The sequence below is a fragment of the Palaemon carinicauda genome, chromosome 6, assembly GCF_036898095.1.
Source record: "Palaemon carinicauda isolate YSFRI2023 chromosome 6, ASM3689809v2, whole genome shotgun sequence".
Classification (NCBI taxonomy): Eukaryota; Metazoa; Arthropoda; class Malacostraca; order Decapoda; family Palaemonidae; genus Palaemon; species Palaemon carinicauda.
Genome location: NC_090730.1, coordinates 43,460,224 through 43,483,224, shown reverse-complemented (window position 1 = coordinate 43,483,224; position 23,001 = coordinate 43,460,224). Strand labels below are relative to the sequence as shown.

General features: G+C 33.6%; 1 protein-coding gene across 1 annotated transcript in view; it reads left to right on the top strand.

Annotated features, from left to right (window-relative positions):
• Window positions 1-21,728, top strand: part of LOC137642975 (uncharacterized) — a 43,756-nt gene extending 22,028 nt beyond the window's left edge. The window contains exons 4-8 of the mRNA XM_068375834.1: window positions 9,387-9,546; window positions 17,533-17,662; window positions 20,047-20,222; window positions 21,238-21,261; window positions 21,658-21,728. Coding sequence (XP_068231935.1) covers window positions 9,387-9,546; window positions 17,533-17,662; window positions 20,047-20,222; window positions 21,238-21,261; window positions 21,658-21,728 — 561 coding nt within the window. The remainder of the gene's footprint in view (window positions 1-9,386; window positions 9,547-17,532; window positions 17,663-20,046; window positions 20,223-21,237; window positions 21,262-21,657) is intronic.
• Window positions 21,729-23,001: the final 1,273 nt, after the last annotated feature.

Below are 23,001 nucleotides of genomic sequence, written 5' to 3'. Positions count from 1 at the left end.
GCGAACTATCAAGAAATAATGTAGAACGAAGCTTTGACTGTATATAATACACACTAACATTAAAATGCAGTCATCATGGTAGCAATCATGGTATGCATATATTAACCGTAGCTCTGTACAAGAAGGTCAGAACTGTTTACTGTATTTGAATGATAGCTATTGATGTCACTCGTCCCCTGACATCAGTATGAGTAAGGTTTTTCTTGTCAGGATGTCTGTTAATGAGTCATTCTATCATCTCGGTGGAGGAACTCAGCTCCTTAATTTAGATCTCATGTTAGGAAGCTTACACTTACCTCAGATAATAAGTGATTCTCTGCGTCATGTTAACGACAGTTCTCATCAAATATTATCTTGTTTATTTGTTTTATTTTCTTTTTTTCTCAGTTATTTTTCATTTTTACTTCTCTCGTTGCTTGCTCGATTTTTATTTTCCCGTTCTTCTCATGACATTTTCACACTGAAATTTTCCGTTTCTCAGTGATCTCTTTCTCGTTAAGAACCATCCTTTCTTAATAGCATCTCGCAATCCTTTTTCCAACTGTCCTTTTCTGTTGTTGTACCCCACAGCATTCTCCCATTGCTCTTCTTCTCTACCATGTCTAATTGCCGTTTCCCATTGGCATATTGCCTTTTGCTGTGTATTTCCCGGAACCCTCTCATTAGAGGTATGGAAGCATGAAATTGCCAAGGTTGATATCCTCGAGGATCAGAGTGTTATGCGACCCCTAATTCTATTGGTGTTGATCAACCATAATCATTCACGAATATTGCATTGTGAGCGAGTGTTTACTCTCGTCATCTTCTTCAATGAAATTTAAAATTGCTGATGGCTAGTTGATAATGGAATGTGATCGTGTATTGGGAATTTACAAATGATATAGTAATCTTTGTTCTATCGAATATTATTAATGATTTCAGTTGAATTTTTCTTTAAAGACTGCCACGTAGATTTTGGGACCTTATTCAAATAATCTTTTGCTGTTCATGGATAAGAGAGGATAGACACTTTAAAAGACCTTACTACAGTCACATTTTATAGTTTTTTTATCATTCCATTTTGTCATTTATTTTATGAAAGTTTATTATGGAGTTCCCTGATTTATAATTATAAGAAATGGGACGCCCTCACATTATCATAAGGAAATTAAAGATTTACATAAACAAAATGTTCTAATATTTTTGTAGTAGAAAATAGAAATGTTTCATAAAATCTATGAAAGTTTATGGTGAAATATAGATCCTGAAAACAGTCATACGAAAATCTATATCGTCAAGTTTCTATTTGCAGTCCTTCATTTATGATATCTCTCGGATATCGATTCATTTCTTTGAATAGAAGACGAATACTGCAGAAAGAACCGAAATATAGAGGCACAAATGTGCTCTAGTCACTGCACAAAGAAATGTCTTGAAAAGCATCAACGGTTAGAACAGAATTCATCCCACATATATATTTACATTTCGCCTTTAGTCAAGAACTTTACAAAAGGTTCAACTTTTTATGGAGCGATCAGGCACACGACCTTTTGATATGGAGGCCAGTGGTGTGTTTCTATTGACAATGTCTGGCTCCAAGGAAAGCTATGTTTGCCTCCGATGTTGTATCTCTCTCTCTCTCTCTCTCTCTCTCTCTCTCTCTCTCTCTCTCTCTCTCTCTCTCTCTCTCTTTGTGGGTGCGTAACGCAAAAATATATCTTTTTTGTATGTTGACGAATATAATATGAAAGTAAAAATGTAAGAATGTCGAAGTCTATGTCTTAGATGCCAAACAACACTAGATTTCTTAAACACCTTTTCACATTGAAATTACATAACTTCTCTCATTTCTTTCCAATTTCAAAATGAGAGAAGTATTTGGAATTACCAATATCCCTACCCTAAAAAACAGCTTTCACGGTTTCCCTACATTTTTAAAGACTAAAACATGTGAAGTAAACTGCTGATGTTTTAATGATATATGTAAATCCAAGATCTTTCGGGACAGAGTGCCACGTGTGTCTGAAAAGGAGGAAAGCATTAGGAAATTATTTATATAAAGAAATCTTTTTTTTGATAGTAGAAGACAAACTCATTGACCAGCATTTTCAAAGGGAAAGGCATGTGTGAGAATGTGATCATTCCTATGAATAAATTTGTTATGTAAATTAAGTGATTCAATATCTATATACTCAATCGAACATAAAATAAACTCAAATGAAAACATTTAAAATCAAGAACTAAAGGAAGTAGAATTGAGTATTGAAAATCTTTAAAAAGCAAAGAACGTTCAATTGTAAAATTTCGGTTGAGCCCACCAAGTCTTTTTTTTTTTTTTCATATAAAACTAAAAATCTGCTAGCTTTCTTGTTTTATTATGTTACGATTTTGTTATCTTCCGTAAAACTACAGTTTTCTGATTACCACCAACCCACATACCCCAACAGTAATGGGGGTTCCCCAAGTGGGAATCCGAATTTTAGGTGGGATAAAATGAAAATTATTGGTTTATGATAGATAATAGCAGAACTCAACAAAACAACAAGAAAACTAAAAGAACAAATATTTTTTTTTTCAAAAGAAAACAAGAGTGAAACAACACCTTCGGAATAACTGAAGCAGAAATACCTCTCTTTTTTTTCTGAGTACCGTTTTTTCCCGAGCACCCTCTTCTAAAACTTTAACAGTGTCTGATCCCAAGCATTGTGATTTTTCAACGTTGCTACACTCACGAATAAACACGGTGTCAATGACCCTAGATGTCAGGATGCCAGAAAACATTAAATCAATCAATCATGAATAAACATTTCACTGTTCAGGCAAGTATTACATGGGTGTGATGATCATGCCAGCCACATGGGTCACTATTTAAAGTACCATGATATGTTTTAGAATTACTTTCGTCAGTATTTTAGAGACAAACCGAGCCTCGAGGAAAATCCGTTTATGGAAAAGACCTGACGGGTCGTCTTATGCTACGCTTTTGTTATGGCGCAACATCAGGTCTAGATTTCATCAGAAAATGTATTCCAGAAGCTTCTGTGGCGTGACCGAAGTGGACGTTTTTAAGGAAACCAATCAGGTTGCAGAATATAAAAAACTCCTTATATGAAAATGAGGATTATACAACGTAATTACCTCTGCCCACACATGGATATGAAAGCTTCCAAAAAAGATTGTCCAAAGGTAATATGAACAATGTCCAGACGAGACAGGAACCGCGTCCTCCAGACGAGGTAAGAACAGGATGAGAAGACCAGAAATCGGAAAGAGACAGGTTCGGACTTACTCTTCAGACAACAAATACCTATCTCCTAAATCTTCTCATGTTCGAGACGATGAGAAGAATTGAAGCAGCTAGCCCCACTTGCTTGTCACGATAAGTGGCCAACACTGTCTGCGGCCTGCTCTCCCTTTTACACTATTACCGAATTCTGGGAGAAAATAGTTGCAGTCCTATCTTGATGCCACAACTCCTGTCCCATAGAGTCCAGCATCATAGCGCAAGCTTCATCTGAACTTCAGCCTCCTTTCTGCGATGTGCTCAAGCCTAGAGTAGCTATAGAAAACTCTAGAACGTTCCATTAAGTACAGTATTTTGCTGTACTTTCATGCCTGTTCCCCACTTTCGATTAACATTTGGCATTTGTTACTAAAAGTAAAAGAAGCAACATGATTGAATTTTTTCGTGAATAAACATTGTGCTTTTAGTGTAAGGTTCGTTTTATATAAATTTCCCATATTTCAGTTGTTGTTGTCGAATTCTTTTAGTTTAGATATTAAAAAGAATCTGTAACGATTTTAATATTGTAACAGCCTTACCTGTGTTTTTTTTTTTTTAATATTATGCCAAGAAAAGTTTTCATCTACATTCCATACTAAACAAACAAGTTACCAGTATTTAAATAGGGAGAGAAAATGTACAACATGTAAGAATTTATTATTTAAAACTCCTGGTCTTTTTCAGCTCAAAACCTGGAGAGATAATCATTGCAAACTTTTGACCTCAGCTCTCCGGGATTCATAAAATATTGCTGCAAATTATTGCCGTCCCTAGTTTTAGTCTGGTAGAAAATAGAAATAAAAAAGATTAAAGAAATTACTAAAAATCCCTTATTTTCCAAATCATGTTTACCAACCAGAATTCCGGTGCCCTTTGAAGAGCATACTAATATCCGCTAATAGAGATTTAAACGAGTAGTGAATCTATGTTCCAGTTCCATAAATGCACAACCATCGCATTTCCAAAGAATTTCTGAAACTGAACTAAAGATAAGCAGACGTTAACGAAATGTCGGATTTGGCTGGAACATTTATCAGTTTACAACTTACATTTTTCGACTGTGTAAACTCAGATATGAAGTCGAGTCAATGTATTTTTCATTTCGGCACATTCCCCGGCTTCTGCTTTTATTTACCTCGAGTTAATCAGGCCACATTTGGAAGGATGTTTTTAATCCCGCATATTTCCTGTTGAAGCTTTCACATTATTTTGAAGTAAAGAATCATTTTCATTTGAATACTTCCCTCGATTTTAATTCTCATTAATTTAATGGCTGACCGCACCTTTTAAATCTTTCTTGTGAAGAGATGAGATTTGACACTCGGTTCTGATAACCATATTTATCTCGTCATCACTTCAGAAGTGACAATATCTGCGTCATCGGTTTCTAATTATAATGAGAGATTGACCAATCAATTTCTCGCATCAATTCTTTTTATCTCTCTTGATTCTTTTTGTTAGAGTTATGACCTTAAAATGTTTGCAGTATTCACTTGCGTAATCTGTCTTAATCAGATTTCAATTAGCGTCCAATAGAAATCGAAAGCATGCATTCTTACCTGATTGTGCATACTGGGCCAGAACAGAACGGAACCGACGCGCCAGAACAGAACGGAACTGACACAGTTTTCTTTAAAAGATATTTTTTCTGAAGCGTCGGTAGTGTCTGACAGGCTGCGCATGCGCAGAACGACTGCAGCGGTTGTTTTTGAGAGGGTTGCTGAGGAATTCGGAGGTTAGTGTGATAGCAACCAATATTTTTGTGATGTCAGAAATTTGACGAATGTATGTTAATAACAATGATGTAACCTATGATTTAATACAAAGATTTTAGGAGTGATGATTATTTATTATTATTGTTTAGTGTTATTATTATTACTCTTATTATATTTTTTTCCTTTTTTGCTGATGTCAGAAATTTGACGAATGTACTTTAATAATAATGATGTGAACATATGATTTATTACAAAGAATTTTGGAGTGATTATTATTATTATCCTTATTATTATTATTATTATTATTATTTTTATTATTATTATTATCATTATTATCATTATTATTATTATTTTCTTTTTTGAAAACATAAACATCTGGCTTACAGATTCGATAAAATATTGTTATACAGAATATCTAATCTTTGTAACATCAATTAAATAAAAACTCAGTTATGATTAGGGGAAACTTCCTTCGTTTATATAAAATTCTGTGTCGGTTCTGTTCTGTGGCTTCTGGCTCAGTGTGCGCGCTGGACGTCGTTTCTGTTCTGTTCTGAGGTTTCGGTGGCTTCGGTGGCGGTTCCGTCCCGGCTCCAAAAACATTTTTTAATGGCAGACAATTATATTGTACTTATAATTTTCCAAGCATAATCATGACATTTCTTCCCATGAAGCAACATAGCCTTTCTAAAACTGAAGATAGAACCATAGATATATAAATATCTTTCTTTCTTTTTCGACGCCATTCTTATATTATACTCACTATCCTTGTAACGAGATATATCTAACCAGCAAATGAGTTTATCTTGATATTTTCCTTCAAGGTCACAGACTTCCCTTTTAGGCTTCGCTTAGCAGCAATAAACAGTTGTAATCATTGGTCCTTTCCGTCGTTCCGCTGGTCTTCCTCATCAAAGAGTTTTCTTCCTGCACAAGTCAGTTGATGTTATTTCTGGAAAGCTTCGCTTACCTGGAATATACATCAGCTTATAGGGAATTGTAAATAAATATATAGATAGATAGATATATAGAGAGACCGGTTATGATTTGCTGTAGTTAGAGGATGTAGTTCCATTCATAAAGAAATATTCTTCTTAAAAATATTTTCAAATCATATCAGAGGCTATTCACTATATAGGTCATTCTTTTTCCATACCATTGAGTACTATTAAGGTTTATTTAAATCATTATTTACAAATACTGTAGGAGGTTCTTGTGCAGAAAAACGGCGTACTGATAATTTTTATTTCCGTAGAGTCAGTTTCAATATTTCCTTATATAATAATATACCTTATCACTGAATAACCATTTTCGTTACTCAGGCACTTTATCCAAACTTTATGTAAAACAAAGGCAAAGAATATTGTTTTTGATGTCTAGATTCATTTATATTTCTTGCTTGTGTTCTTTGTTAATGAATATCATCGTTAATTAAACATCCTTACGCATAGGTCTCTGGAAATTTCTTCCTGATTACGTCTTAAGATCTTTAACAGAAGGATTAATTTTGTTTCGTAGTTTGTAAACTGACGCATGTAGAAAAAAATGTCATTAATCTTTCTCCAACAGCAACAGAGAAAGATTTATGATCATTCAATAAAAGCTTAAGAAACGTGATCGCCAAACTGTGATTTCGAGTAAAATAGAATATGGTCATCGGTCATTCCTAACTCACAAAAGAAAAAAGAAAGATTTATGGTGATTTATTTTTTTCCTCCGTTACCCTTTTACCAAAAAATTGAGAGGCTTGTGCGCTTTCAGGATATTGTTATCAAGTACAGGAGCAATACAGAGCTGGTCAAGTAGTCACTCATCCTCAAAATTTTATATGGATGAGTTTATATATATATATATATATATATATATATATATATATATATATATATATATATATATATATATATATATATGTGTGTGTGTGTGTGTGTGTGTGTATGTGTGTGTGTTGAATGTGTTCATGTATTTATACATATATAAATGTGTATGTATGTACATTAACCCTCAACCTTGAAACTTCACTTCGGCCAATGGCTACTCGGATGAATGATTGTGTTACAGTGTTGGACATTTATGCATTATTCTTTTTTTTTTTTTTTAATCCGGTTCCAAAACAAGGTCTTGTTTTATAAAACTATAGATGGAAAAGTAACCATATAACATGACAAGAAACTTAACAGGAGAGAGAGAGAGAGAGAGAGAGAGAGAGAGAGAGAGAGAGAGAGAGAGAGAGAGAGAGAGAGAGGGGGGGGGGGGAGTATGTGTTAAGAAGTTTACAATCATTTGGCTTTAACTAATATTCCGATATATTTGCACCGCATAAAATTATATACGAAGAAATATGCACCATAACTATGCAAATAAAATCCTGATAGCTGATATCTTCAAAAGAGAACAAGATGTTTGAAAATATAAGTAATGCATATATACTGATATATTATTAGGCCTATGTAAAAAGATTTACTAAAGTAATGTTATTTTGGTTGTAATTAAAACTGATTTAGTTAAAACTTTGCCATTGGTTGAACTCCGCCTAACTGTGGATTTATTTTCAATATCTAATTACATGAATATTTCTCATTGTTGTATGTCAGAGGAATATATTTGTTTCAATGAGATAAATAGATAGATAATATTCGTCAGCGATTTTTTTTTATTCTTTTTTCTTTTTAGTTGTTAGATTGTCCGACTGGAATTAGATGATTTTTTTTAGTTGAGAGGAAACCGGGTTGAGATTCAGTTGGAGGTCAGGAATAGATTTAAAAAGAGCTTCTACTGGTTCTTCTGTTCATACAAAATTTTATAAAGAAGCCTCTGTTCCTTCCGCAATATATATTAGGGTTTATTTCTCGTTCTTGCTTCCTCTTGTTTTAAATAAAACAAGGTTTTTTAATTAACGGCAAACAAATGAAAAATTAACTCTTACAAAGGATTGGAAGATGATTATGAATCTGTTAAAGCGAAGAAAAGAAAGAAATTTTTTATTTTATATCAATATATCTCCAAATAAGGTTATTTTAATCCACGTTTTATTATATTCTTAATATTGAACAGCAAACATATCTAGTATTATGAGTACAATAGTTTCGATAATTAAAGGAGTCGACCACTAAAGTATTGATTGCGGGTATTAAAGTTTAAGGGAGATTAATGATAATAACATTATCAAATTCCATTTAGAGGTCTCCTCCCTTAGTGAATATAACCACTAGATATGCCATTACACATCAAGGAGTCGAAGATAATTGAGATAAGTTTCCTGCTTCCGAATAACAATGGCTAATTAGTCTTGTCTGATATCTTGACTTTCTCTGCTCGTGTTTAACCTGTTGCTGCTCTTCATTAAACTGCCTTTCATCTTTGATGGTCATTTAACGTATAATCTTTTGCTACCGAAAATAGTTCTGGAAAATGTTATTCAAAATAAGAAGAGAAAGAAGAAACGAAAGGATAAGAATAAATACTTGCTGTACCTGGAAAGAAAAGAGGGAGAAATATTGGGTCTTGGGAACAGCTTTTTAATGATATTGTCATTATCAATAATGAAATATTCACGCAGCCGAATATTTAAAGAAAAAAAAAAGTTCAATATTTTCGGCTCAACTTGTGTGTGTGTGTGTGTGTGTCTCTCTCTAAAAGAGCTTCCATGAAATTACCTTATAAACTTAGGAGAGGAAAAGGGAGATTTATTTCGGTGTTGATTCGGGAGCCGATCAATTTTGAAGAACAAGATGAATGATTATTACAGTACCATTTTTGATTGTAACTAGTCAAAAGATATAAAGGCCGCGCATGAGCGATTGAGGAAAGAGACGGGTCATTAAGCAGTCATATATTGTTCTCAAGACTGAACAAGTATCCAAGTGATCAGCCCCTGCCTCTCTATACACCCTAGCTAGAACCCTGGATAACTAGATAATAGCTGCTGATAACTCAGAGGATTGACCTATTATGCCTCCAGTAACCCCCTCCCCCCTCTCCCTCTTACCATAACTTGCAAATGAAATACGGCCATCATGAACGTGGCTCAACCGCGGGACCCACAGATAGCGAAATACCAACGAGACCAATGATGATGCGACATTTTTATTTTTGTTTTACTACCAGAATTTTGCAGCTGATTAAGATAAGAAAGATACAGTACGACTTCTGTCTTCTGACAGGAAAATTGGAAAAGCCATTCAATATTTGCAACAGTCACACCAACCATAACAAAATCGTAGAAACTTTAAACTGTCTGTCATAAATGAAGAAAAGTATAAATTTGTTCTCTTATCAAAATTGCCTGCTATGCTTTCAAGTAACTGGAAATAATTTGTTTTTCAAAGATTTGTTAACATTTTATAAGTTTCATCCATGAGCACTGCCAATTTCTAAAGCAATAACTTAGATGAGTTTCCTCCTCCTTGCAGGGTCGACTAAACCTGGAGTACTCGGCCAGCAAGGACAAGTACAGCCAGCACCGCGCCCTTGAGATCTTGTACCCGACCACTGAACTCACCGGCTTCTACACCTGCAGCGTCTCCTCCTTCCACGACGAAGAGTTCGAGTCGAAAAGGATGATTGTATACGGTATGGACCCTCCACCACCCTTACTGTCGCTTTCAGGCTTTTCTGCATTTGCTGTTCGCCCTTGATTTATTATGGATAAAGTCTAGCTATAAGAGGTTGAGTCAGGCTTATGATGGGAAGCGTAGCCACGTTTCCAATCTCACCAGTCACATTATATGTACGTAGATGTGGCATCGCCGCTTCCATAAAAAAAAAATATATATATACCAGGATATTACTTTTCCCATGGTAATTGAAAAATGATAGCTCTAATCTTCTTGATGCCTGGACAGGGTGACTTCTTTTTTTTCCGAGCTAAGCTGATGGAAATCTTAGTTACCAGTTTTCCCAACACTGAAGTTGAACCTCAAACGATTATTTTCTTCTCCATCTTTTTCTTTTTTTTTTTCTTTTGTAGCTATTTTTTCTTCTACTTCCGTAGGAAAAAACTTTATTCTTAATAAGAGAACTAAATATTATCATTCAAACTTCTCTCCTTTTTTAGTTTTTGTTGGGCATAATTTCATCAGCTTATTCTTTCAGTAAAATTGTTTAGTTTTCCAATTGAGAACAGGTTCTATAAATGGCAAATTGCATTACGTTGCCAGACATTGTTTATTTTTGAAGTTTTCATTCTGTTCAAATAAAAGTCCAATTAAAGTATTGTCTTTTCTTCTTTTATCTGTTACACTTTTTCTCACTCCGAAGATAAGTAGATTTTTATACCATATTGTCCCATCAGTCGTCGATTAGCATAGATTTATTTCAGCTGTTTAATAAGTGTTTTCTTTTCGCTTCATATGCAATGCCGATTAATGCATCCCCCTCCCCCCGCTATCTCCCTCTTTCTCGCTCCTTGCAAACCCGACTAATGTAAATGAATCGAGCAGTAAATGATGAAAGATGAGCTAATGTCCTGTCTCTTACTCAGCAGACGAATAAAGATGAACGTCCAAGATTGCACTCTGCTCCATTCTTACTTTACTTAGGAAGACTCTGTATTCCTCACTTTTATTTTGATGGAATTTCCTCATTGGTTTTAGATATAGCGAGGCAAACAGAATTAAGTATGGTGAGGCAAAGAAAGTCAAATATGGTGAGGCAAACAAATTAAAGTATGACGAGGCAAACAAATTTAAGTTTGGCGAGGCAAACAAATTGAAGTATAACGAGGCAAAAAAAAAATCATTATAGCACAGCAAACAAATATAAGTATGGCGAGACAAATGAATTAAAGTGTGAGGAGGCAAAAAAGTCTAATTGTGATAAGGCAAACAGATTCAAGTATGGCGTGGCAAACAAATTAAAGTGTAACGAGGCAAACAAATTAATGTATGACGAATCAAACAAATTATACTATGGCACGGCAAACAAATAATAGTATGGCACGTCAAACTAAATAAAGTAGAGGAGGCAAACATCTGAAAGTATTGGTGAGGTAAATAAATTAAAGTATAACGAGGCAAACAAATTTTACAAAGTAAACAAATCAAAAGTGTGACGAGGCAAACAAATTTTAGTTCAAGATCCTAAAAGGAAAAAAAAGTATTTAGAATAATGAAGAGAAAACATTTAAAAGGTATTTGAAATAATGGAACGAGAACATTTCAAATATTTCAAAATGAATTCTAACATGTTAATTTTGCACAGGTCTCAACTAGATGTTATTTTGAAAACTCCATTTACTGAAAACTTATTTAGAAATAAAGAATTACCTTTAAGCTAATCGATATGAAAATACGAGGAATTTATTCCTTACTTTAATGAAAGGTTGAGCCTTCTCATTTTGCTAAAGATCAGGAAACACGAGACCAATGGCTAGATTTAAAGACCTTTTGTAGAAGGTGAAGTATTCTTTGTAAAGTTCTTGGAACTCCAATGTCATTAGTATTCGCATCTTGGGAAGCTTCTAACAGATGGCAATAAATGTAAAAGCTCCCTTAAAAAGAAAGGAAATTGCTCGACTGTTTTGATAAGAATAAAGGGACAAGAGAGATTAAAACACATAAAGGATCTCGACTCATTGAAAGGGTTTAAAGAAGAAGAAGAAGAAGAAGAAGAAGAAGAAGAAGAAGAAGAAGAAGAAGAAGAAGAAGAAGAAGAAGAAGAAGAAGAAGAAGAAGAATATTAATAATTAAATTCTGGTTGTTTTTCATTACACCTCAAAGAGGAATATCCTAAACAGGGATAAGGAAGGAAGTGTAATTATTCAGGTAATTGAACAAAGCTTAAGAAAATTAAACCATGAATCAATTAAGAAAATCGGATAGAAAAGAATAAAAGCAGCTCTAGTGAAGGATTAGAAGTTGGCAAAGAAAACTGAGAGAAAAATGAATAGTGGAAAAAAAAAGGAATTCCTTTGACCGTTTTAATCATGAGGTCCTTATTTTCAAAATGAAGCAGGTGGAACTAGGCCGGTTTTTTCATAACATCATTATTAATTTTTTTAAGTAATGGATTGCAAATAGTAGAGTAGTTGTAGGTGGGCATCATAGTGAGTATAAGACTGTATTATCTAGTGTTCCTCAAGGTACTGTTTTTAGCCTATTACTGTTCATGCTATGAACGCATATGTGGTTTGGCCTGAAAACCAATCTTGTTGCATATGCAGATGATGCTACTGTATTGGCATCAATTGCATCTACTGAGTATAGATATGAGATTGATGGATCACTTGATAGACTGCAAGCCAAAATTAGTGCATGACGTAAATTATAGGGCATGAAGTTGAACCCTAACAAAACTCAAAGCGAGAGTGTGGCCCCTCAGCATCCAGATCTTTACATTGATAATGTCTTTTTAGCAATATACGACTAGTTTGAAATTTTAGGTGTGATTCTTGTTTACAAATTTACTTTTGAGAAACACACTAGTTCTGTTTCCGTTTCAATCAAAAAGGATATTGGATTATTGAGAAAGTCTTTTGAGATTTTTGGTAATCAATCTATCTTGAAGAAGATTTTTAATTCCTTTATTCTGCATTATATTGAGTATTATTTTTCAGAATGGTCTTCAACTGTGATCATAATAATAAACACTAGCATCATCGTTTAGTTAGTATTGTATGCATGTTACATAAGGTTTTTCATAATTCTGACCATCGTTTGCATTCAGATTTTCCAAGTATGTTCCATCCTGTACCTAATACTAAGTGTGCTGCTAATTCTAACAGTCTTCCCTTCTACATAATAATGCTTAATACTATTCCAGCTGGGAAATAGATTGTGGAATTACCTTTCTAATCTGGTGGTTCAATCTTTGGAATTTCACTCTAAGGAAGAAAAGCCACTATTTTGAATGAAGAATAGCTGAATTATAGGACTCATTCGGAGGAAGATTCTCATTCGAAGGAAATGTCATCAAATGACATGAAAACGTCACTGGATTCCTCAATAGGCAATAGTAAAAGGCAGAGTTTCTTTAGAAAAAAAAAAGGTCTACTTACAATTAGGTAAAAATTAAGACGTAACATCTGAAACAATATGAGATTTTAGTTGAATCTTTTAAATGAAAGATGAAACAAACAGGTCACGATTCAACTGTATTTGTAATCTTTCACTTGTTGGAAAGGTAAAATAAGAAGGAATGACATTTGATCAGACAAATCATAACATCAATGAAATACAGAACCCTCCCATCTCTCAAAAGGTCGAGAAACACGAGGCCCATGACTACATTCTAGGTCCTTTTGTAAAAGGCGAAGTATTCCTTACAAAGTTAATGGAACTCCAATGTTATTATTCATCGTATCCTCGGAAGCTCTTAACAAAAGGCAATAAATGTAAAAGGTCTCTTGAAGAAAAATGAAATTGCTCGAATGATTCGATAAGAAGAAAGAAGCAAAAAAGAGTAAAAGACACAAAGGTTCTAGAGTCATGGAAAGTGTTTTAAGAAGAAGAAGAAGAAGAAGAAGAAGAAAAAGAAGAAGAAGAAGAAGAAGAATAGAGATTAGGAGGTTACCAAGGAAGACAAAAATAATTAAGAGGAAAATGAGAGAAGTGTGCTGGCTTTTCACTACAGCTCAAGAGGATTGTTCATAGCAGGAATAAAGAAGGAAAAGTAGTAACGTAGTTAGATAAAAGCAGCTCACATCTGAGAGGAACAAAAACATAAGTTCAGAAAGAAATATTCGGAAAAAAAAAATAAAAAATTTCTCCCAAATATTTTAGGGAAAACATATTCTCAAAAAACTAAAATGGATGTATCAAAGAAAGAAAAACCCGTTTTCGGAAATTGCCTACGAAACATTCGGAGAAAGAAATTTTTAAAAAGAAAAATATCTCAAATGGCGAAAACACCTTATTTGAAACCAAACAAGCAAAAGGGGATTCAATTGAAGGAAAAAAGATACTTAAAAAAAAGACAATAGGGAAGGAAAAGTGTTCCTAAGAATTAATAAAAGTCAAAACCTTGAACATTTCATTTATTTTCATCATTCAAAGTAAGAGTCATACAGGCTATACTAATTTGCATTAATAACATCTCTCAAACATATAACATCGATAATATTTTTCATATATCCAATTACAAAGCGTTGGATTCCTCAAAAACTTCCCATGCTTCATATTAGGTATAATGATTTCCATGAGGACAAAATGCTAAAGTTTTATACGCCAGATAACAATACTAACAAGAGTAACTACTCTGTTTGTTTTGACGTTATCTTTGAAATGGTGAAAAATGCAAATCTGGAACTGGAATCCGGATCCAGATCCGGATCATCTCAAAAATTTAATAGGTCCATAACCTATGATCTATATGTGATAAAAATTTCATCAAAATCTGTCAAGTTTTAGACGTATGTTTAAAAAGAGCACAAAATATAAGTCTGGATCTAAAATCTGGATCCAGATCCAGATCATCTCCAAAATTAATTGGGTCCATAACCTATGATCTATCTGTGGGGGAAATTGCATCAAAATCCGTCAAGTATTAGATGTTATTTTTAAAAAGGGCACAAAATGTAAGTTCGGATCTAGAATCTGGATCCGGAACTAGATCATCTCCAAAATTTAATGGGTCCATAACCCATGATCTATCTGTGGCGAAAATTTCATCAAAATCCGTCAAGTTATAGACGTTATTTATAAAAATGTCGAAAAATGTAAGTCCAGATCTAGAATCTGGATCCAGATCCAGATCATCCTCAAGATTTAATGGATCTATAACCAATGATCTAATTGTGGGGAAAATTTCATCAAAGTCCGCCAAGTTTTAGACGTTATCTTTAAAAAGGGCAAAAAATGTAAGCCCAGATCTAGAATCCGGATCCGGATCCAGATCATCTCCAAAATTTAATGCGTCCATAACCTATGAAGTATCTGTGGTGAAAATTTCATCAAAATCCGTCAGGTTTTAGACGTTATCTTTAAAAAGGGCGAAACATGTAAGTCCGGATCTAGAATCCGGGTCTAGATCCAGATCATCTCCAAAATTTAATGGATCCATAACCTTTGATCTATTTGTGGTGAAAATTTCAGCAAAATCCGTCAAGTTTTAGATGTTATCTTTAAAAAGGGCAAAAAATGTAAGTCCGGATCTAAAATCTGGATCCGGATCCCGATCATCTCCAAAATTTAATGGGGCCGTCCATGACCTGAGATCTATCTGTGGGGAATATTTTGACAAAATCCGTTGAGTAGTTAAGACGTTATCTGTAAAATGGCGAAAAATGCAAATCTGGATCTAGAATCCGAATCATGGCCAAAATTTAATGGGGCCGTCCATGACCTAAAATATATATGTGGGGAAAATTTCCGTAAAATACGTCCAGTAGTTTTGACGTTATCTTTAAATCTGTATCTAGAATAAGGATCCGGATCGTCTCCAATATTTATGGGATCGTGCATGTCCTAAGATTTTCTGTGGAGGATATATCGTCAAAATTCATAGTGGTTTTGACGCAATCTTATGCACAGACACAGACAAATAAATAAACCGACTCGATCGCGTACATCCTGGCGGAGGTGAAAAGCTGGAGTATTTTCGCGATATTTTAACTGCTGCACAAAGACATGCACATTCAGACACATGTACGGGTGTAGACATTCATGTTGGAAGTAAGATTATATTCATCTCATAAAAAAATGGGTTTACATCTGTGAGAGTTACGTGAAGATTTTAACGATGTATAAAGACTTACTCAAAATTCCAAAAGGGATAATTTTTATGGGGGTAAATCTTCAGACTTTACTCGATTTCCACTATCCATCTACAGTTATTCATCTCTAGAGAGACACCTACTTATTATTCTCATTCAATTTCCAAAAGGCAATAGGGGAAAACAGAGTTTTGTTAGAAAAAAAAAACTTTACATAAAATTTGGTAATAGGTACACATTATCTTTGAAACAAAATAAATATGGGAATAGATTTGATTTTTTTTTTTAATTGGAAGATGAAATAAACAAGTTACGAATCAATTATATTTGTAATCTTTCACTTGTTGGAAAGGTAAAATAAGAAAATCACATTTAATTAGAAAAATCGTAACATTAAAGAAATACAGAAACCTTGCATCTCTCAAAAGGTCAAGAAACACGAGGCCCATGATTACATTCGAGGCCCTCTTGTAAAAGGCAAAGTATTCCTTGCAAAGTTCCTGGAACTCCAATGTTATTATTATTCGCATCTTCGGAAGCTCTTATCAAAAGGCAATAAATGTAAAAGGTCTCTTGAAGAGAAAGGAAATGGCTCGACTGTTTCGATAAGAATAAAGAAGGAAAAGAGAGCAAAAGACAGAAAGGGTCTCGAGTCATGGAAAGTGTTTTAAGAAGATGAAGAAGAATAGAGATTATGAGGTGACGAAGGAAAAGAAAGAGAAATAAGAAGAAAGGGAGAAAAGTATGATGTTTTTTTACTACAGCTCAAAGAATAATTGTAGCAGGAACAAGAAAGGAAGAGTGGCAACGTACTTAATTAAAAGCAGCTCACATCTTAGAGGAAGAAAAAAATTGTTAAGAAAGAAAGATTCAGAAAAGGGAATACATTTTTAGCTTCCAAATATTCTAGAGAAAACTGATTGAGAGAAAAAGGTATCTTCAAAGAAGTTAAATGAATGCATGAAAGAAAAACCTAGAGTAAAGGAAAAAGCTGTAATAAGGAAAAACGGTTTTCGAAAATGACAAAAGATTCGGAGAAAGAAATCTCTAAGAAGGGAAGGGTCTCAAATTGCAAAGACACCCTATTTAAAATCCAAACAAGTTGAATAGGACTCATTTGAAGGGGAAATTACTTACAAAAAGACACTAGGAAGAAAAAATGTGCTTAAAAATAACTGAAGTCAGAACCTTGAACATTGCACATAATTTTAAACATCGAAGAAGGAGTCATTCAGCCTATACTATTTGCATCGATGACATCTCTCAGTCATATAACATCAACAACATGTTTATATATCGGATTACCAAGCACTAATTCTTCGAAATATTTCAATGCTCCAAATTACGTCAGATGATTTCCAAGACGACAAAATGTTGAACTTTTATCATTATCCGCCAGATAAAAACACACAACAGCTCGCAATTTTTTTACAATATTTTATCTGATGCACAGAGACATGTACATTCAATAACATTGATGTTGGGGGTATGGTTATATTTATCTCATAGTTATTGAGTTCAAATTATTGGTAATTGTGTGAAGCTTTTAATGATATATAAACATGCTCGAAATCTTAAAAACGCATATATTTTTTTTTAACCAGTTTTTAATCGATATCCATTATTTATCTGAAGTTACTCATCTCTAGGGAGACACTTTTTCAATGTTCTCATCAATTTCCATCAAGATCCGATGATTTGGTCTCGTCACCCTTCAAGAATAGGTTAACACACCTATACCTGTAAAACCATAGCCTTCTTCCGACGTTCGAAAAGAGATTACTAGGAAATATACAAGTCATTGAAGCCACATGATTTCCATAGTCTTTATCATTTTCTATTTGCTAAAATCTCAAACTTGGATTCTTCATATTCCTAAATTTTCCTTTTTTTTTCCCTCCCAACAGCACCAGCAACTAGTATGAACGTGTCATACCACAAGACAACTCCCTCCACCGTCAACGTCACTTGCGATGCTCATGGAATGTACCCGAAACCTCTGCTCAGGTTATACGAGGGCGCAACTAAACAGTCAAGGTGAGTGTTACTAATTGAAAGTAATTTATATGGCGTTCAAGGGTACGTAACCACGTGCAGACCAACACTTTTTCATCTACCTATCTCTCTCTCTCTCTCTCTCTCTCTCTCTCTCTCTCTCTCTCTCTCTCTCTCTCTCTCTCTCTCTCTCTATATATATATATATATATATATATATATATATATATATATATATATATATATATATATATATATATATAAATATATATATAAATATATATATATATATATATATATATATATATATATATATATATGTGTGTGTGTGTGTGTGTGTGTGTGTGTGTGTGTATATATGTATATATAAGAGAATCCTGACTTTATTGTATTAATATATATGGCTTATTTGAAATATGAAAGAAACACGTTTAAATGTGCAAAAATTTATCATATACATATATATATATGTATATATATATATATATATATATATATATATATATATATATATATATATATATATATATATATATATATATATATATATTAATCATCTAATTCTAGTACACTGCAGAACAAAGGCCTCAGACATGTCCTTTCACTTGTCTGTTTATGGTTTTTCTATGCTAATCCACACCCATAAATTTTTCTAGTATCAATCCATTGTCGTCCCTCCATTCCCCTGCATCTTTACAATTTCTATGACCCCATTGAGGTATTCTTAATGTCCATCTGTATATGTCATTCTCATTATACGACCCATGTCCATTCATTATTTTTTTTTTTTTTTTTTTTTTTTTACAAGTTTTAAGAATATCCACTAATTTAGTTTGGTCTCGTATCATGTCGCCCTTTTTCTGTTTCTTACTGTCATTATTCTTTCCATAGCTCTTTGCGTTGTAACAAGTTTCTGATGCATAAGTTAAAACTTGCAGGATCCTCTGATTAAATACTTTTCTTTTTAAAGAATAAGCTTTTTTATTGACTTGCGTGGTTTAAGAAAGAAGATGCAACTGACACCATAGCCACGTTTTAATTACTGAATTAAAGATGAAACCCAATTACGAAATCTTCCACTGCATCAGACACTTTATCTTTTAACAACTAACTCAGGGGGCTTTGCAAGCTCCCTATCATAAACCCCCTTACAAAGTCTCTTGCATGTAGTCTAATTTCTAAGTCTATGATATTCCAGGGTCTTTCACTCCTTGTAGTAAACACTTCTTCCCTTTCGCCCACTCTTTAATCTTCCAGTTTCTTCAGATTTCCCAACTCCCTCAAATGTTTTATTTATTTATCCCTTCATGTAACCATTCCACCTAATCTCTGTCGCATCAAATCACTTTTTTCTTGCCCCATTTGATACTTTTATTTGTAAAACTTATAAACCAATATAAAGATCCTCCATAATTTCCCCTTGTTTGCTTTCAATTTTCTGACTGTGCTTCAATAAAATATAGTTGCCTCAACAGTCCATGAATACAACACAACCTTAGCTCCCTGAGATGTTCTTCCTTCTTTCCAGATCTTTACTTTCACCTTTTCACTTTTATGTGACTGTATTATCTCCAAAATAATTGGCGTCCCTCATATGTCTTCCATACTAATATTCACTGCTTCCTGTTCTGTTTCCATTTTTTCCTCGGGGCTTAACTCTAGCTAATATTCACTGTCATCTTTGTTCTACAAGCTCTTTTACCAATTTTACAATTTTTTTCTTAATCATCACCTATTAATGCTATATCATTTGCAGCCACCCATCATTGCACCTATTCAAAACCCATTTTTTCTCACACTCAGATTTACATCTTCTCTCACCGTTCAATGCATATGTCAAATAACATTGGTAATGTTAACACATGAAACTATTTCTCTAGTCATCAAATTTGTAACTAATACCGTAACCACTCGCTGCACAGCCCCAGCCATTATTAAATCCACAATGCTTTCCCCTCATGCAGCCTTGCGTTATCCATCTTACGTTCTCCAACAGAATCATACCCACATACCCCAGTAATCATGAGTGATCATATGCTCTTATCATATTTACAGATCATAGGTAAAGAATATTTGTTTATTAAACATATAATAGGTTATAAACTACTCAATCTGTCTCTTCAACAACAACAATAACTTTCACAACCTGAATTAACAGTAGTCCAACAAAGGCTGGTTGACCACCTTAGTGTATCTTATAGAATACGGAATATAAAAATCACAGTTGAATTGTGACAATTTGATCTTTTTAAAATAGAATATCGTAGCAAACATAGGTGTAAGCTTCGATAGGTAAATGTTCATACAACATTTATTTTTATAATAGCAAGGGCATCTGGAAATACTTTATGGGTACTTTATCTTAATATTTATTTTTCCTAACCAAATATGGCTAACTTGATTGTCCCTTTCTTGCTTTTTCGAAGGTCTCTGGTGAAAGAGGCTCACGAGGAAGTCATAGAAGCCGAGGATGGTTTCAGCGTCTACCTACAAGCACAAATGGAGGATCGTGTCTTAAAGCAACAGGAAACTATATTTGAGTGCGTCCTGTCCATTCCGGAGACTGAGTATCAGGTCCGGCGGAACATCATTTATTTTCCTGGTAAGGAGAGAGAGAGAGAGAGAGAGAGAGAGAGAGAGAGAGAGAGAGAGAGGTGAGAGAGAGAGAGAGAGAGAGAGAGAGAGTGGTGGTTGGCTGGGTACCAATCGAAATAATAATGGGTATATCCAAGATAAAATCGCGTATGTTATTCAAGAAAAGAGATGAAGAGAAATCTAAAGAATTTATGCTAATGATGCTCGTGATTATATTCACGAATGCTCCCGATTCTCATGAAGTAAAAGAATAACTTTGCACAGTCAGGCACAATGATTCAATGCCCTTGCAATTTTGACACATGTTATTGTGTAGTAGCCTAACGTTACCAGAATTAAGTTTTTTCATTTTACTTAATGGTGTCTCGTTATTTCATTCTATTATTTTCTAAAACTGGAACAGAGTTTAGCCGAGTTTTCAACTGAATTCATAGTTGAATTTAGCAAAAAAAAATAACTTTGCATAAGGAAAAAGGCAGGTAAATCTCATAATTATCCTTGTGTATAAGTTCCTCAAATCTGTCCTTGCTTTCGGTCGCCTGATTTGGATAGCAAAAAAAAAAAAAAAAAAAAAAAAAAAAAAAAAAAAAAAAAAAAAAAAAAAAAAAAACTGCCATCATTAGAGAGACAAAGCTATTAATAAGATTTCTGCGATAAAAAGATAAAAAAGTTAAGTAGAGTAGAAGAGAAAAGATTGTGATAGGGCTGTTTGGGCTTTCATTGCCACCTTCGGCATTTTTATCTCATTACATTGAAAAGTGAATTTATTAGAGTTTTTAATCCCCCATTAATGACTCACATAACTTTAAGTCTGAATTCTTTATGAACATTGTAAAAATATCCTGTATTTCATTCTTATGAAAAAAAATATTTCAACGAATAAAAAAAAAAATCAATGAAAGAATTCTAATAAAATTACTCTTTTGTTTTTTTTTTTTTGACTCCGGCAAGCTAATTAATATTTTCCACGAAAATATTTGTCTTTCTTTGTAATCCTAAAACCTTTCTTCTTTTTGTTTCAGGATATGATGCATTTGAAGCAGTTGGTAAGTAAGGAAAAAAGGAGCCATTGGAGAATTTGGCTCAAATTGACTTGACAGCTGACTATAGATTTCAAAGTTCCACATAATGTAACAAATAATGTTTACTTTGTGTAATACTAAGTTTTTATTGTCTTGAATGGGATTCATTGAATATAATACTGATTAGATTAAGAGTAGAGATGTAATAGTAAAATAAACTGTTATTTTCATTCATAATTACTTCTTAAAGACATATTTAATTCTTTTACGATAAAATTTTATAATTGATTTTATAATTATAGTCTTCAACTTCCTGCAGGAATTTTTTTTTTTTTTTACTTTAGATCTAGTTTGACTCTATGGTCTAGTGACCTTCATTTAGAATGACCATTACTCATATACGACTCCTCTTCTTTACAGGGAGCGTAGCCAAAGAAGTCTCAGACCCGACGTTCTTGCTCTTCCTGCTGTCTTTGTTGTACCTGCACTGAAGGCCACATCTTCATCATCTCCATTCAAGAAGAAGTTCATCCATTTTCTCCTCTTTCCTTTCTTTCTCTATCGCTTCCCAACTGATGCGAGCCGTTGTAACGCCTCTAATCATTAGGTCTTAGAAGCTAAATGTATTGCTTTACCATTCAACATTATGGAGTCCTTATTATACCCAAAAGCAAAGACAATTATCCATTTCTAACTTCGACTCTCAATTAAAAAAGCTCTATCAGATTATCACTCTCGCTCTTTATTGCATTTGTCAGTAGTTTCAAATAGTAATTAGGTCGCTTCACAATTCTCATTGGTTCATTATCTATCATCATAGGAAGTCACTGAATGAGCCCAAACATTGTATCCAAAACGAATAGCTGAGATCTAGAGATTTATTTTGTTATTATTAGAAAGTTATATTGAAAAGGTACATTAAGTGTGAATAATTTGTTGATTCCAAAGTATGTTTTATTGTAGAGATGTTTATGAATGTATAGAAAATCTATCTGAAATAGCAACGTCACACTTGACCTTCACAATGATGTCTTTGTAGAGATTAGTGCTTTTCACCGGCCTTTCATTTCATAAATGTTTCTTTCACGGGAGTTAGATAACGAAACAAAATTACTGTTCCACAAATTAAAAAGAATATATTAGCGTCATTAGAAGGAAAGATCGTCCCTGCCACCGAAAAGTATTTTTGTGTCCTGTTGACGGGGTGGCAAAGAAAAGGTTTTTCATGTGTTGAGAAATGTCTGGCATTTGTTGTTATCATTTCGATGTATCACATGTCAACTAAATAAAGGATTTTTGGAATAGCCTTTTCATTATTGAAGGATTTCCTCAATTGGACGTTCAAAAGAAGAAACTGAAAATTAGAATACCACACAGGTGGACTACAGCTTGACACTGAACTTTGTGATAAACAAACATCTTATAGTATTTATATCAAGGATAAAAATGACCTTCAGAGTTTAAGTCCTTTGCTTCTTTGGTATGAAGAGGATTTTGAGAACGAAAAGGCATTTGCAACCTTTATTATGAGTGTTTCATTTCTTTCTCCCTTACGACACTTCTTCTCAGTTTAGTTTGAGTTAAGAGTTTTATTAAAATCCAATATTATTCTTATATAATACACCTAAACTAAGGTATTTATTTTGGCCCTACTTCCTACATAAAGTAATCGGAAATATATTTTTGTTTTAAGTCAATAACATATGAACCGTAGCTTTGAGTCATCACCAAGTACATAAATAAAATTACTATATTGATAAATTT